The sequence below is a fragment of the Diplotaxodon limnothrissa genome, linkage group LG1 (genome assembly GCF_057381915.1).
Source record: "Diplotaxodon limnothrissa isolate DT_005_m linkage group LG1, D_limnothrissa_male_GT1.1, whole genome shotgun sequence".
NCBI lineage: Eukaryota > Metazoa > Chordata > Actinopteri > Cichliformes > Cichlidae > Diplotaxodon > Diplotaxodon limnothrissa.
Window position 1 is genome coordinate 6,718,000 of NC_140596.1, and position 17,769 is coordinate 6,735,768.

The window sequence follows — 17,769 nt, forward strand, 5'->3', positions numbered from 1 at the left end:
CACGCCAGAGCCCAAAAGTGACTAGTCGATAAGTGCATGAACAAGACACTCGGATAGGCTACCTCTCAGTCATGACTGAGTGAGAAACTCATGCAGTCACATAACTTGTTGGTGATGACTTTTTAGAGTGGAAACTGATCAGTCAAACTACAATTGATGCAACTTCTATGTTGGTTGCCTGACTGCTAATAGTTGCGTGTCAGTTTAACCTTAAAAACTGTGAAATCGTGGATCACTTATTTGGCATACTTTAAGGCACGATCCCATCACCCCTCTCTCCAGCTTTACTGTACAAAATCAGCAGCTATTGCTTTTCAAAAAGTTATAAGCAAAAATTGCCTTTCTCAGATCAACTCATAAATGAAGCTGTAACAGCTAACTTTGGTGGTCTTCTTGTTTTACTTCTACTCAAAAGTGTGCTGAATGTTGCTGTTTTGTATTGGCCTGAAAAAAGGGACCAATAAATCCACATTAAACACTAAGCACTTATATGGTTGTAAGGCTTGCAAAACTCTCTCATAAAGTCAGTTGCATCACTTCAGTTTATACATCAGTAACTGAATGAGAGTCTGTTCTTTTGGCCAAATGGTTAGTACTGATTGAGCGAAGACTAGAGTTTCTAGTCCTTCTTTTTCTATATTCATTTCTACAGAGAAATGTAATTTTTATTTTCGTCAGCTCTCCATAACCCACAAGCATTTGTAGATTTGTGTCTCTGTGAGACGTTTTTGAGGCAAATACTAAATGAGCTTCAAAGTTGTAGCAGTAGTGTTTCCATATAGAAAATATGATTGGGGATTCTTGACACTGAACTGTGTGGGAGCAGCTCAGATTGTAATTTGTAAATGTTATTGGCTCAGCAGACCTTCAGCCTGTTTTTCTTGTTAGAAATTTTACACTGTACGATTACAATTTGGAAACTCAAGCAGACACATAACCAACATAATGACCCTTAAACACAGTCCAGGCTCATCTCACCTCGCAACCTCAGCTGACAGCCTTTTAAGAAAACATGAAACTGGCAGACAGAAAAAAAGAACATATTTTGTCAGGATTCAAACTTAATTTGGAGTGCAATTAACATTTTTTTGTTTTCTTTTTAATGAAAGGAACAGAGGGTATGGAAGTGTGGCCGTATTTTACAAGGCAGCTTGTGTTTCAATCTTTGTTGCAGGCATGACATCAGTGTCTCTGTGTTGAGACAGGAAAATCTTAGCCCACTGCCACTGCCATAAAAGCAACACAATAATGAAATGACATCACAGTGTGCCAGTAATTAAACGAGCAGACTGCTGTCTTGGAGTTTTTACAAGGCTGGGAGATTGAGAGTAACATTGTGGCGCGTAGGAGAATGGGGTGTCAGTAAATGAAGCCTCCAAGCTACGGGCTTTTTTAATGTATAATTCACAAAAGTATTATTACATTTTTATTGCATTATTCTTATGGTTTGATACACACACTGACATGGCCTTTTATGTATTCTTGCCTCCTTAAAGAGAATCATACTTAACAGAATAACACAGCTTCTTCACATGCTAACTGGGGAGTCTGGTGGTACGGCAGATGACAGTTTAAGCCAACTAATCTGCCTGGCCTTCAGCCTAGCTCAAATGGCCATGCTGCTGGTGCATGGAGATCAGTTTAATTATTACATTTCAAGAAAAAACCCATTAGCTTCGTGACCTGCAAAACAGCATAGGCCAGTGTCGATACTCTGGCTGCTTGATACCAGAGGCTAGCTTGTCTGACTGTGGGTGATGAATTAATCACAGTGCATGTTCCTGTCATGCCTGGCAACAGACTACAGCATCATTTGGTTTCCTTTCTCCTGACTCACTATAAAAGACGTGTTCCTGTCTCACTAAGCCACAGGAGAGAAGCTAAAGTGGAACATTCAGAGGACTTTGACTCTACTGAATGTCAGGTTTTGTCATTGGCCACGTTTACAAGGAATCTCATTTGCAGCTGTTGTTGCTGGTAGTAATATGCAAATTATCATTCTTATTCAAAAACTGTGCATTGTGCCAGAGCATGATTTGCATAACAAAATGTTAATTCAGTCTCATGATATTTTAACATAAATTGACATTCACTTTCTTTACATCAAAGAAGTATGTGCACATCTGGGCTTGTGTGGATAGTGGTAATATAGACGGGGAACTGTTAAACACTTCAGCTAGTAAATAAGCCCGATCTAAGTCCTGCACCCTCAGGGACCAGGTCCACCATATAGAATGTTTATGATGCATTTGTTCCCCTAGAACCTTTATAAAAAACTTCATTTATTAGAACTTCAAAGAATGTCCAGGCTTGCTGGGGAAAGAGAATCTTCTGCCTTATTTTGCCTTGAGCAAAAGATCCTCTCTTCTCTTGCTGGTGGATACCATGCAAATAAGCTGCTAGAAGGAAGAAGGACGACACTGAGCAAAATGCGAAGTAGGAGAGAGCAAGGAGACAAGCAAAGCTGCAGGGAAGGTAAAGATACGAATAAAGCAATCTCTGTCATCAGTTCTTAACACTTTAGCAAACAGTAATGAAAGAGAAACTCTTTCATCTATTAGCAAATCACCACAGATCTCACCATGGTTGTTTCTGCACTGACTACTAGGATCAGCTCCATAATCTACTGGAACAAAATGATATTCGGAGACAGTGATTTCTTTATTCGGCTAGAAGCAGAAGATTGGGGGGGCTATCAAGTGGTGCCTGCTGCGTAGTAACAGCTTGAAACCTTATTGATTTAATGTTGGAGTGACTGAAGCAGAGGTCACTGTGGGGTCAACACAATTAGAGTTGGACCCATGCTCTTTAATGAGGAGAAGTGATGAAAGGGTTCCCAATTACTCTGCCAGTTTGTACTGAAAACAACCTGTTAAGAAAGAGCATGATTAACCTTCCACAGCTCTAACTTCTGCTCATTCTTTACATGAGGAGCTGGTGAAGGGGACATTAATTAGTGCTCATAATGTTAGAACTACTGTGTAGAACTTTCTATTTTTACAAAGCCCCTTTAGTAAGACATATTGAGGTCAACAGTCCAGTGTTAGATGGGGCCCATCATGTTTATGTCAAAGGTAAATACTGAAAGAGGAAATGCATGGTACTATGTGCACTCTATTACAATTTTTAAATATGTACAATTGCATACACTTTGAGCAACATTTATTTGACACATAGTTGTGGTATGAACTATACTGTGCAAAAAAATCTTGTGTAGCAAAGGTTGCTATCGATTGAAGAAAAAGGCATCATCTTTTTTTGCCTTCCGCTCAAAAACAGTCTTGCTGACCAACTACACAAAAGTTCAACTTTGTCAGCTTCTTTATTCTGAGAGAGAGAGAGTCAGTGTTTCAGGAAAAAAGCTGCACATCTGTTGTGGATTTTAATCTTTTTCTTTTTGCAGTGCAGTAAACGCAGAAGTGCATTCCATCACGGATACAGTGTTTTTTTCACTGCATGAAAACTAGACTTTATGATCTTCCTGACGGCTGACATCGATCACCTCTACTGATGTCTAAGAACACTAGGCGATTTTGTTCCTCAGAGACTCTTATTGGCATTGAATGGACCAGGTGTTGCTATTGTCAAAGATGCATTATATTATATTATATATTACATCTATGAAGCAATAGGCAGTATATTAACTTATAGCCTTTACGTTAGCTGTGCCTATAGAACATTTGGAAACAGAGGGAACGGCTATCATGTCTCTCCCCAAACAATCAGCTTACCAGCAGCTAAGTAACTAATTTGATCTTGTTCGGCTAATCTGTACAACACCCCCAACACCCCTGCAAAAATGCCACGTGGTTCCATGTGGGTGTAGCTGTGTTGAAAGTCCTTGAAAACAAATTCTTACCAAAAATTGTCGTCAATTTTATATTTCATTTTGACCAAAGGCTTGCTTTTTGCCTTATTGGCTCATAGACATCACAATAATTGTTGTAATGTGATTATATGTGACAGTGTGATATGTATTTTTCAAAATTAATGTTAACTATTTTCACACATGAATTGCAACCGTGAACTTCTTGAGAAATTATCTAACAAAGGTGCATGTGAGAACACAAGTTGGACATTGAATGCCCTTTAACATGCCATCTCTCTCCATGTGGTGTTGACTGATGTGAGAACATGGCAAGTAAATTCAAATGGAATAAGTGGAATGTTTCCTTTTTCCACTATCTAGACAGCGCTTTCTTCTAAACCACAATGAGTAATTTAAATAGAAAAACCAGGGGAGTGAAGTTTTTACCCTTGTGTAACAGATATGGAAGAAGGAAAATCTGGACAATTATAGGGTTTAATTTTCCTGACACTGGCCCTTCGGAACAGTGGAAACCAGCTCCAACCACTAGTATGGATCACGCGCTTTGCCCTTAGAAATTTGTTTGGTGTTTGTTTGTGTGTATATATTTTTTAAATTCAGAGACAGACTGATAAAAAACTTTATTGTTGATAAATAACTTATAATAAAGTTTAGCATAAAATAATTTGATCTATTTGACCTTTTGGCCTGACTTCTGGCTTTGGATGTAGCAATAAATTTGTGCTCAATGGAATAAGAAAATGTTAATGGTGGTTTGTGTGTTTGTAGTGTTTTGAAGGGTGGTTTACTCAAAGCTCCTTCCTTGCCAGACAGACTGATCATAAAACAGGAAGTACTGTAGTTGACAGAGCTAACAGGAAGCTGGCAGCTTGCAGGGGTTTTACTTCACTCTAGTTTAGTTATGTCCAGCCTTTTTGTCATCACTGTGGTAGTAAATAAATTTTTCATACTTTTAAATATAGACTTAGTTGAAGTTTTGAGACGCACACAAATAAATGCTAGTAATAGTTCCAAATCATTTTTAAATGACTGATGAATATTAGATGACTTAACCTGCATTTAATCTTGGAACATTTCAGTGGCCATGAGTTTGAAACACTGTTGCTGATGAACTACGTGGGTGACACAATGTTTCAAACTCCCACACTACACTTCACTATTCATAAGAATTGCTCAGTAGAGTCATGGGTCATGATGTTTCACTGTCAGAAAATGTAGCTTTAAGTGAGCTTAAATTTAAGTGAGCTCTTCATAGTGGATATAGGTTATTGCTTAGTATATTTATAAATTGTATACAACCGGGAAGTATTTTAAAGGAACAGTTTAACATTTTGGGGTATATACTTTACTTTCTTACTAAGATTAATGATATCATTGTCATGTTTATGCAGCAGCTAAACAGCCAGCCGTATGGTGGCCATGTTCATGGATAGAACTTGGCCAGTGCTCTGCATATGACTTATTTAGCCATTTGCAAATATAAAGCAGTGGTAGTAGTGATTGCAAGCTTTACAGTTTAACCGATGTTTATGTGCTCTGCCACAAGTTAACTGCATTGCCGTCAACTCAGTAATGTGTCAGACACAGAGAGAGGGACTAGTGCATTGTTCCAAAGATCTTAACAACAACACTACAATGCCAGGTGTCCACAGCACTACATTTGCTTACAATACATGATAAGAATCTCTGTCACAGCAGTTTCAGTGTTTGTGCAAAACTCTTCATCCTAGCTTAGTGCCTTAGGATGGCACTACTCAGCAATTCCGCTTTAAAGACTTCTTGAAACATCTAAACAAAATCAGCCATAAATAAATAAAAAACAGTCAGAGATGTGCTCTTCTGCTGGGCTCTGCCAAACCTAAGCAGCCCATATATTCATGCACCATAGTGTTCAGTCACCCAGCACTAGCTTGGTGCTGGTTATTAACAACTCCAAAAATAAGTACTGCTACAGCTACATTCGCCCACACTAACATTCACTAAGCAACATCATTTGTTTGAATCATAAAAATAACAACTTGCATTTTTTTAAAACTTGATTCAAATTTAAACTGACAAACAAAAGCACAGAGAATAATTATTAAAGGTAAAACTTTCTTTGGCGTTCCTTTTTATTTTACAGACCACAGTTTTGTCTTTGGCTGAGCTCAATATTCTTTACTTCTGCTTTACGTCCATGTGATTATTCAAAGATTTTGTCACTTTGTCTAACAACTTAGAACTATGTGAAGTTTTAGCAAATGTATTTGGCTGTCAGCTATTTTTTTTGCAAAGAGGTTACAATGTGTGTACTCCCCATTCATATGTACTCTTGTGTGGCACTCACCATACTTTATCTGTAAAACAATGTTAGGTGGAAGCTCTTTGACTCTTATTTACCAAATCAACAAGAAGTGAGATTCTGCTATTGAAGAGACATACGAGATAAATTAAAATCCAGTGCAATCCAACCTTGGAAAAGTGTGTTTCACACCCTGACAAAGCATTGTCACGCTTCCGAATATCCACAGGAATTGGATTTCATGGGCGAGATAAGGCGGAGGGTTTTTGACTGTGAGGTTCACTCTAGGGTTTAGCGCTCCCTGTTTAAGGATGTATCAAGAGGAGAGCATCTTCTAACGTTAGAGAGGTGCTGAAAGGGTCAGAGCAAGTTTAAATGATGAAATCAAATGTATTTTTTAAATTGATGTTTCCCCATTTTTTATGTTGGTGTTTATCCGTATAATTAACACTTTATTATGATCTGATATTTGTGTGTTACTTCACCACAAAAGGAGAAATTCCACAGCAATATCACATTTGTTACCAGTGTATGAAACACATCCTAAATTACTGTAATTTTCTTTTAGGCAAGGGAAGACAGGTTTATTTATAGAGACATGGCAGTGCTCAGTGCTTTACACAAACATCAAGAGCATTACATAAAAAAGCAAAGGAAATTACAAATATAAAATAAAACAAAATAAAATAACGAGAAACTGTCAACAGGATGCATACAGTGAGTTACCTATGACACAGACATACATCATCATTGCCATCATCACCACCACCATCGTCACCACCATCCCCACAATAGCCATCATCACATTCACTAGTGTACATACCCAAGAACGTATATTCAAAAGGAAAAAGAACATCTCTTCATCTTAATTCAAAGCAGTAGCGAATAAAACAGTTTTAAGATCAAACTTAAAACAAATTTAAAAATGTACTTAAAATTAAAAGAACTAAGATTTGGAGCAGACGTCAGGTTTTGTAGTAGTATGTTGCAGATATTGGGAGCACAAATAGTAGATGCTGATGTTCTTGTTTAGTTTGAATTCTCAGAATGGAAAAAAGCAAACTGTTAAAGTGATCTGGTTACTCAATGTTTTAGAATAGATGGGACTTTTTGTTTGGGTGTAATAATATGACAGTACATGGATGATTTGTGTGTTTGTGAGTGCTGGTTGTCTGTTGGGTCATCTCTGTTTGTATTAATTTTCATATCAGCCAGACAGTTTCTGCCATAGTAACATTGATCAGGACAGCTTGTCTGGGAAACATGTGAATGAACGGTGTAAAACAGACTCCACTGAAGCATGGGCAGCCTGAAACAAAGCAATTGTTGCTACTACAGAGAGGAAAAAGTGTCCATAAGCATTTGGCAATTTTGTGTTTCAGTAGTATTCCATTGTTTCTGGATCCAAGGTTGCATCATCTTTCATTCTTTTTCAAATGTCAGCAATAAAGCATTCAGAGAAAAACATGGAGACTAGACATTTACTGCCAGTAGGGCTGCCACAAACGATTATTTTTGCAATTAGTCGACTAATCAGAGCATGCATCCATTGGATGTAAACGTACAGCTTATTGCACCAGCATGCATCTGCTCTTATATAACTATCATTAGCTTACAGCTTTAAGTGTTTAAGGTATGTGCTAACTAAAAATAAAGACAAGATGATAGTTTATTAAATTTTAATGACATTTGCAGATTGTTTCGGTGGAGTTTAATAAACTCTGCCGTCTGCTCCTTGCTATCTAAAATATAACAGGACACCGGAGTATATTCTCGAGCGTCTCACACTTCTGATAATCAGTTGTCTCTTTGACGTTTATTCAGCTGTGTAGAAACTATAACTTTAATCTCAGCCAAACCGATTTACTCAGGAACAAATAAAATACTAGAAAAAGCCAAACAGTATCAATTTTAAGTTATCTAAGTGACTTATATATCACGTTTAACCTGAGTAGCGAAAGACGGCGGTGGATTTGAAAACGATTTGCCGGGAGTCCGGTGTTCTCACGGCTCTAGTGAGCCTTGCCCCTGGCTAGCTATCGAGCTGGTGGATAACAGACGTTTCCGAAAATGTCGGAGCGCTTTTGAAAAAATGTGGTGTCTTGATAAACTGAGCAGATATTTCAGGTTTACACAGCTACATTCTCACCTGCAAATATGTTAAACGTTTATTTTGTGACCCAAAAAGAATAATAAGAGTAATATTAAAACTAACTAGCTGCCGCCATTGTTGACAACTGAGCTGGGCTGCGCTATGAATTCTGGGACAAAGCTCCTTCTTCTGGCATCCTTGTACATGCAGTGCTGCCATCTTCTGTTTCAGTCCGTTATTACACTCTTAAATCCTACTACTTATTCCTGCGCCTTTTGGGATCTTACAAAGCTTCAAACGACGCTTCGACTATTAAATTAGTCGTCGACGTAATCGTGACTAGTCGACTAATCATGGCAGCCCTAACTGCCAGCATGAACAACAAATCTTAACCACATCTTTAATATTTACCATCATTTACCTATTTGCAAATTATTCACTGACATCGATTTTCTAGCTTACAATACTAACACATGGCAGCTACAAATTATTCACCTTTCTATGACTATATTTAGGCCCTTGACGGACCTTTTTTGGGGAAAAAGTCAAAGCGATGGCTAACTAATGATAAAGTACTCGATATGTTACATGTATTAATATTTCAGGGAAACCACAATCTTCCCCTGATGTAGCCAAAAAATGACAAAACACAAGAGAAGGTGAACCCAGAGTCCTGTGCTGTGTCCTCCTACTATTAAGCACTTAATGTGTGAGTTGCTAAATATATTAGAAAAGAGCACTGGTCCACTATCCAGTCCAGAATCTAACACTAGTGTGTAATAAGTAAAGGGGTCTTAAAAACAAACTTTAATTTGTCTTTAATTATAAAAATATCCCATTAAAAAGGTTAGCATTAGTGCAATTCAAAAAAGACAAACAGACCTAACATTTGTCTTTTTTTGGTACATTTTTCCACATTTTCTTTTTGAAGCAAATAAAGTGATAGGAAATATTCCCACAGAATGCATTTTGTGGTAAGAGAAACAGCAAGCTGTCCCCTAGTAGGAGGGTCAGTGGTTCAATTCCTGGCTTCTCCAGTCCGCATGTCAAAGTTTCCTTAGACAAGAAGCTGAATCCTGCTGCCTCCGATGCATCAATCAGAGTTTACTTGAAATAGGAAGGATAAATGCAGCTTGTAGCATAGAAGCACTTTGAGTGCTCAATTTCAGTACAAAGTGTTGGAGTAGTTAGTGGTTTCTAATGTAAATCTTACATAATCTGAGTTATATATGGATGCAAATTGCTTCCACAACAACACTTCTATTAATTTGGCAAGTTGGCAGCTTGGTTCAAAGTAATTATTGTACTGATTTTAGCCACCATATTTTTCATATCATAGGCAGCATGGTGGTGCAGCGGCACTGTCACAACACGAAAGTTTCCTTGTTATCCAGCTCCCTCCCACAGTCCAAAGACATGTTGGATTAATTGGTGATTATAAACTGGTCGTGGGTGTGGATGCGAGCATGAATAGTTGTCTGTCTGTCTCTATGGTAGACTGGTGGTCTATCCAGAGTATACTCGGCCTCTTGCCCTGTGACAGCTGGGACAGACTCCAGCCTGTTATGAAAATGGATAGATGATTAGAGGTCATTAATGACCAGTGAAGCAGCAGATTCTTGAAAGATTTTTGCAATAATGTCAAACTTTAAATCTGCTACAAAATGAAAAAGCACCATCTCAGGTAAGTTTTCAATGTTATTACATAAGATGCATTTATACTGAACACATTTATACTGATATAAATATATAATAGCAAACAATGAACACATTCAGCTGTTTCTAATTCAACAGGCTTCCAAATTGGAAGAATAAACATTTCCCTTCTTAACATTTAAGATCTTCTAAAATCATTTTACACCAAACTAAAGTAATTTCTGGCACTAGCAACTAACGGGGCAGTCCCATTTATTCAGATAGGCCGGCTAAGAGGCTAGTTACGGTTATGACTTTACTTAATGTGACCTGAAGTGTTAAAATTTAGCAGATTTAAGCAGATCATTATGTTTTAACAACAGAATGCTGTGACTAAGATAGTACAAAGTCCAGTCTGTTATCCTAATAATACCAGAGCAATACCAGGGTTTATCTGATTGAAACTTAGAACACTGCAAATATTCAACACTCAAAAGCACAGGCTGAAATAAATATCTGCATGATGATGATGTTTGCAGGGATGAGTATCATGGAAAGGATTTTCTTTCTCTCTTTTTAAAATATTTGTGTCTTCCCATCAAATCATCCAGATTGTAAAACCGATAAATCCGTGTGACCTTTAAATCCCAAACATACAAGGAGTCTTTGTCTGTTACAGTTTATATTCTGTCGTGACTTCCGAAGGGTCAGTTGGAATCTCGGCGATGGTGAACAGGAAGCATTAGAGTGATAGCGTGCCTTTTCTTGCAAATTAATTGTGTTTAAATATAACTTTGCTTTAAATGTTAAAACAAAAACAGAAAATGTAGGGTTTCAAATAATCATTTAAATGGAACAAGAACAAAGTGGGCTAAGATACATTTGGAATTAAAATGGTATTTTGGAAAATTTAAGTGTGTGTGGGGGTTTTTTTTTTTAGTGGTATTTAACTATATTACCATTTAAGATATGTGCACTACATTTAAATCTATAAAAATAACCAATACATTTTCTCTGGTGAAAGACAAATGCATTTGTTCTATCTCTCAACCCTGTGAACTGGGTCTGCTGTGGGGGTTTTGGTGGCTCAGCGCTGGGCTCCACATGCTGCAATAATCCAGGGAGGGTTAGGATAAAGCCTGGCTTCGTCTCACTCTCTGCCTCCTCCCAGATCAGATGAGATTAGGTAAGAGCTAAGTAGCTCTGCGGGAAGGCAGGGCTCAGAAACACTGAGGTTGAAGAAAGGAGGGACGCATCAAGGCAGGTGGTCACTCCTGCAAGAGGAGAAAGCCAGAAAGCAGAGGTGAATCCACTAAAGACAGCTGGCCTGGTTGGTGCAGATAAAGAAGAGGTTGGTGCAAGCTACAGTATACAGAGGCGTGTGATGAAGTATGGTACATACAGTATGACGCTTATTCTCTATGTATTACAGTGTCTGTGCTCATGTGTCTCTTTATAATTATAGATTCAGCTCCGGAGTGAAAGGAACGCTCTGTAGAACAAACAGAAAGTTCAGTCTTTGGCTCAATTGTGTGTTCCAGCAGTAGTAGTTGAGAAGCTGGTGAGGGATCATATCCTTGTTGTTGGACCAGCACGTGTTTAGTCAGTCTCGCTTCGTGTCCTCTTAATGGCTCTCTTTATGGTGTTTTGAAAAGATGTCCTCCTTCTTTCTACAAAACTGCAATCAACAGTGACAGCAAAATGTGAAATGCCAAACTGCAGAGGAAAATTTCAAAATGGTAGAAATGGATTTTGTGTCCCTGACTAATGTATGTTTATTATTCATTCTTCTTTCTGTTCCTTCTTTCCTTGCATAACTGGCATTTTCAGTGTAAGCAGTGTGTGACCCTTTGCACTCTATGATTTGTCCAAGTATTTGAATATCTTTGCTGAATAGAACTGTTTCTGTGACTGCTCGTACACAGTAAATAAACAATGATTAAGTTAACGCTGATTGTTGCTCTCTTTCAGAAAGCCATGCTAAGCTGATGGACTAACAGGAGCTGACAGGGGGACTATGTGTTGAGGATTGTCTTTTAAATTTTTATATACTTGGAGCCCTCTGATATTCATCTTTGGTTGTTGGTGGACGTTGCTTTAGCAATGGGAAGGAAGAAGATTCAAATCACCCGTATCGTTGATGAGAGGAACCGACAGGTGAGTGTCTTCTTCCTTTGTCTTCTTAAATGTCTTTAGTTTTTGCGCAAAATATCTTTGCGTTGTTGTTTTATGTCAGTGCTGAAATCTGCTGTGTACTTTAACTGTTGAGAACACCTTCTAGTTTTAGCATTTATTTCATTGTTATGTTTCGTTTTCGTGATATCTCATGTGTCGATGTGTGGCCCATGTGGCGCTCCTGCTCAGAGCACACTCTAAAAATGTGACGTTCACTGTGCTGATTCCACGATCCCAAAGAGCCGCATAAAAGTAGAAGTGCCATTTTAGTCAGGTACCCGTTTCTAATAAAAAGACACATATTATGTACATGAGCACGTACTGATAGGTTCATTAACACTTTGTAAAAGCATCCTGCACCCAACCTTTTGCTGGTACACTTTTGTTTAAATCTAAGAAGCTCCCAGAGGTTTCTTTAAGCTGTTTCACTTTTGAGAGTGTAGTGGTCACAGCTGGTGGCGAGGGCAGTAATTTGGGGTTAGCTGGGTCCGGACAGCACCCTGTCATTAGCAGGGTGGGTCAGTGTTAGGGACACACAGTGGCCTTCTCTCCTCACCGTCTCCTTACGCAGCCACATTGCTGCCCACTGGAATCCATCTCTGTCTGTCTCCTCTATATATATCACCCCCAACAGCACAACAAATACCAGCCTGTCTGGAAGGAAGGCACAGACTCTGGAAATAGGGATGTGGCTGGAAAATAAATATCTGGGATAATGTTTATATTTGATGTTTGGTTGTCTTGGCTGAAGCATTTTTAGATAGACACTGCTTCAGTTGTGTGGCGTGCACTATCACTTGAGTCTGCCGTATATTTAGGTTCTTGTACTCTATTTTGGGAAGTTGGTTTGTGTTTTTTTTTTTTAATCTGTCAAGTGCATGAAGTGTTTTCAGCAGTTTTTCCTCTTTTTAATGTATCAGACTATCACACATCATGCACAATATACAGCAATGACTTGGCTTTAGTGGAAAGATGCACTAGTGATAGATGGTGTTTATGCAGCCACACACTCTAAAAGAGGAACAGTGTAGTTTTTGGTAATCTCTTTTCACGTGTATTTGCAAGTTATGCTCAAGAAATAGTATCACTTGAAACTTGTTTTCAGAGACAACAGTTTACAAGTTAACTGACCTTATGCCTTTGGAAACTGATTGTTTAATGTTGCTGAATTTGCACGTTTGCTCACTTACAAAGAAATGAACAGTTTGTAATTTTCATGGTTTCATTTTAATGGAGAGGGGCAGAATATGAACCAATGATCCAGAGAGAAAACATTAAATAATAGTTATACATTGATTTGCATGTCATTGGGTGAAGTAAGTATTTGATTCTCTACAGACAGAATTCTGGCTCCCATAGATTGTAATTCCTGTTCCACATGGGCACACAGCCAATCAATCAATCAGTCAGTTACAGGTGCTCCTGATTTCATCTCATTATGTGGATATAACACACTTATATACAGAATCAGTTTCTTCCATTTCCACCTATCTACCACCGTGGGCAAGACCAAAGAGTTGTCAAAGGACGTCAGGGACAAGACTGTGGACTGCTGGAATGGCTACAAGACCATCAGCAAAAAGCTTGGTGAGAAGGTGAACTTCTGCTAAGATTATTAAAAAATGGAAAACAAAGTGACCATCAGTCACCCACAGTCTGAGCTCTATGCAAGATCTTGCCTCATGGGGTGAGAATAAAAATGAGAAAGTTGGTGGTTTAGGCGAGAACTACACATGACAAGGTTGTAACTGATCTCAAGGCAGTTGGTATCCCAGTCACCAAGCACTTCATTAGTAACACAATATGCTGTAATGGATTGATGATCCCAACATCCCCTCGCTTGAGAAGGCATGTGTACAGGCCTATCTTAAGTTTATCAGTGAACATCTAAATGATTAAGAGAAGGTTTGGGAGAAAAAAACTGTGGTTAGATGAAAGTTTTGCATAACATTCATTTGCTGTGTTTGTGGAAACACTGAGTATAACCCAAAGAACATCATCCCCACAATCAAGCATGGAAGTGGAAACGTTCTGTTTGGGGGCTGTTTTTCTGCTAAGGGTACAGGATGGCTTCACTGCAGTGAGGGGCCAATGGACAGACCCATGTATAAAAAAAAACCCTCCTTCCCTCAACCTGAACATTGAAAATCGGTCCTGGATGGGCCTTTCAGCCTGTCAATGATCCAAAATAACTGCCAAGGCAACAAAGGAGTGGCTGAAGAAGAAGTACATCAATGAGTTGCCAAGCAGGAGCCAAGAAAGCTAAAATAATTTATAGAGTTTCTGTGAAGAGGTGTGGGCCAAATTCCCTCCTGAGATGTGTGCTGATCTGGTGACCAACAAGAAACATCTTACCGCTGTGCTTGCCAACAAGGTTGTCTCTACGAAGTACTAAGTACTCAAGTACTAAGTAAGGGAATCAAATACTTATTGTACTCAATGACATGCTAATCAATTCATAACTTTTATGTCATGTGTTTTTATTTTTATTTTTTATTTTTTTTTTCAGTTCTGTCTGAAGCTGTACAGTTTTGTTTTTTTTTTTACAAGGGAGCACACTTACGAATTCAGGACGTGTTTATTTCCCAAACTGTAAGACTGTCATTCAGTTCACCACTATCATTTAATCTTGTTACTGTAACATGTTTGCAAAAACGATTCTGCGAGAATTACTATACAAAATATTGCGACTAGGCACACATTACATTATAGCAGCCCGGATGGGAAGAAAATAAAAATGTTTATGAATGTTTGTGTGCAAATAATTCAGTCCCAGTCAATGTATATTTGGTGTTCTATACTATAAAAAAGAAAAGTCAATCTACAGTGCATTGAGTAAAATTCTTCAAATGAGGCTTAAACCAGAGACCACATATTTACCCATCTGAGGGTTTACCATGTAGACTATAGTCAAACTAGCTTTACAATGTCAGCTGTCGATAAATGAAAGAAAACAACGTTATTTTACTGCAAATAGAGTTAAATACTTTTGTAACAGTAAAGATATGAATTTTTTAGGACTTGCAGTTAGATCAAAGTTAGTCTGTGTTATTTCTGCTTTATAACTGTAGTATGTAAAGCAATGACATACTGTATATAATACCAGGATATAAAATGGTTTCCTCACTTCGGGAATGCATAAAACAGGAAAAGTAAAAAAGAATGTCAGAGGAGTGGATATTTTCTACTAAACAGGTACTGTGCACACAGTTTCTTGAAACACCACTAAGCCATCACTCAAGTGGTATTATTTAGAATTCCCATCAATTAAATAAATCGTTTGGCAGAAAAGCAACTAAAAGCTAAAAATAGAGAAAAAGATTTTTGTTATTTGACTGTGAATAGTTTAGATTTAGCTCTAATAATAATGTGTCCTGTGTCGGTATACAGTTTCGTACAACTGGGCTGTTTTGAAAGTTGTAAATCTGTCTCTAGTCCCAATTATATTTTACAGAGGTAATAATCAAGACACTTCCTGTTATAATTCTTGGCCATAATGATGCTTGAGTGTCATGACAGCGGTATGGTAAGATCTGTAAAAGTGCTCAGAACAATAAGTGTAAAGGAAAGTGTAAAGAACTGAACTACAGAAATAACCATGTAAAAAGAAATATACCTGACACTCAACATTGCCAGAAAGCTTTGAGATGTGAGTCTGCAGAAGCTTCTGGAACTGAAAAGATATGAGTCAGGATCCCAGAAGCTATGACAGAAGTAAGACATACCCAGATAAATACAGATGATTCATTGCAGGGAGTGAGCTACACACCATAAAGGGATAAGAGCATGATCCATGTGTGACCTGTGGGTTTACACTGAGCTGTAAATGGTCCACTCCAAACAATATGTTTTAGCTTTATGGTCTGGAGGAATATGGAGGTGTCAAGAATGACTGTTCTACTTTATAAGCCATAGTGCAATATAACACTACAGTATGAGCTTAAAGGGGGGTTTGACTGTATTTCTGCCGAAAATGTTTATGCACAGCCCTCTGTCTTACTAATAAAGTTGAACACCTTGATGGTAATCATTAAGGGAGGTGAAACATTACATAGTTTCTTTCCCCACCTACCTTTCCCATCCACTCCACTCATTCAGTAACATTCCACTAGAAACTGCAGTGTTACTGAATTAGTATTTCCAGATTATTACTGCGTTCTTTCAGAAGTGCAGAACTAGAGAACTAGAGATCCCCCACCCCTTGTCTCTTCCTGTTTGACACTTACACACACATTTTAATTCTCTTCTCTTTTCTCTGAAAACTATCAGCCAGTGAACACGGCGGTAGGATGAGCTGACAAATGTATCGCTTGTTTTGGAAGAGTTGTTTAAACACCTAAAATGAAACATTTATGTTAGTGCAGATTTGTATTACTATTGCTATCATTGCACCATACATTCACATCAGAGGCCACGGGGCAAAGCACTGCGGATTACCTGTTCAGAAGCCATTAGATGGACTATTTAGATTTCACTGCTTTAAAAGACATTTTTTTTAATATTATTGGGTTATGAAGACAAAAACATTTAATTGTTACTGTAAAAAGGGTTTTTGTTTTTGAAAGATTTATAACATTTTCAACACACAGCACAGAGTACAAAGCAAACGGTGATTTATTACTTCAGACAGAACACATTCAAAAATATTTTTGGATGCCGTGTAGCCTTAATTTTATAAATACTCTGACTTGCTTGTGAAAATCTAGAAAGAACCAACAGGTATGACCCTTTATTTGACCTGTTGTAGGTTAGCTATTCTAGGCTGATCTCTGGCTTTTGTTCTTCCAGGTGACTTTCATGAAGAGAAAGTTTGGCCTGATGAAGAAGGCCTACGAGTTAAGTGTTCTGTGTGACTGTGAAATTGCCCTCATCATCTTCAATGGCTCCAACAAGCTGTTTCAGTACGCCAGTACCGACATGGATAAAGTCCTGCTGAAGTACACAGAATACAACGAACCCCATGAGAGCAGAACCAACTCTGACATCGTCGAGGTACGTGGTAGGACGCTGTTCTTAACCTTTTACTCATGTCACTGCTTTGACCTTTGGATAGTCTGTTTGTAGAGACGTCTTTTGGTGGGTCATTTCTTGAAACCTGTTAGGTTGCATCACTCAGCACTAATGACTGTAGTATGCAAATACACATCGCATGCTGCAGCTGATTTTGAATTAACACGAATTAAATTTTAGCAAGAATATAATGCTGAGTTATTATTTCATTGTGCACGCAAGTGCATTGATCGACTCTTGCAGCATCCATTCAGCAGATTAGGGAAACAAATGCCTGCAGTTGTGTTTTAGAAAGATGAATTCCTAGAAAGTGTAACTCCAGAGGATTTAGGTGCTGCCTTCAGTATTGTCTTCCTCTTTATGAAATATTGAGAAATAGATTTTCCGTTGCTTATGATGTGTTATTTCATTGAACACATTAGTGCTGATCTTTATAAAGTAAAGGCCAGATGTAAGGGTTGAGTAACACTTGAGGTTCAGGAGAGACAGACAGGCATGCAGCTGTTTCCTTCTACTAGTTTACACTGGTGCATTCTGTGAGGAAACTGTCCCCCATCCGACACAAGTAAAAATGAGAATAGTCCTACTGATCAGGCAAAAATAAAAGAAGAATTCATGTAGGTGATGCTAGACGAATAAAAGTGCTCAAGCAGTGTGCTCATTTCATGCTGATTACAGTACAGTACTACAGTTACTGCATAATAGGAACTCTAAAGGTTATTAAGATTTAAAGTGGTAAAATAAAAC

At 38.1% G+C, this 17,769-nt stretch overlaps 1 protein-coding gene across 1 annotated transcript in view; it reads left to right on the forward strand.

The window, feature by feature from the left end:
• Window positions 1-17,769, forward strand: part of LOC146639326 (myocyte-specific enhancer factor 2A-like) — a 46,749-nt gene that overhangs the window by 9,729 nt on the left and 19,251 nt on the right. The window contains exons 2-3 of the mRNA XM_085360399.1: window positions 11,809-11,994; window positions 16,801-17,004. Coding sequence (XP_085216525.1) covers window positions 11,941-11,994; window positions 16,801-17,004 — 258 coding nt within the window. The 5' untranslated portion in view covers window positions 11,809-11,940. The remainder of the gene's footprint in view (window positions 1-11,808; window positions 11,995-16,800; window positions 17,005-17,769) is intronic.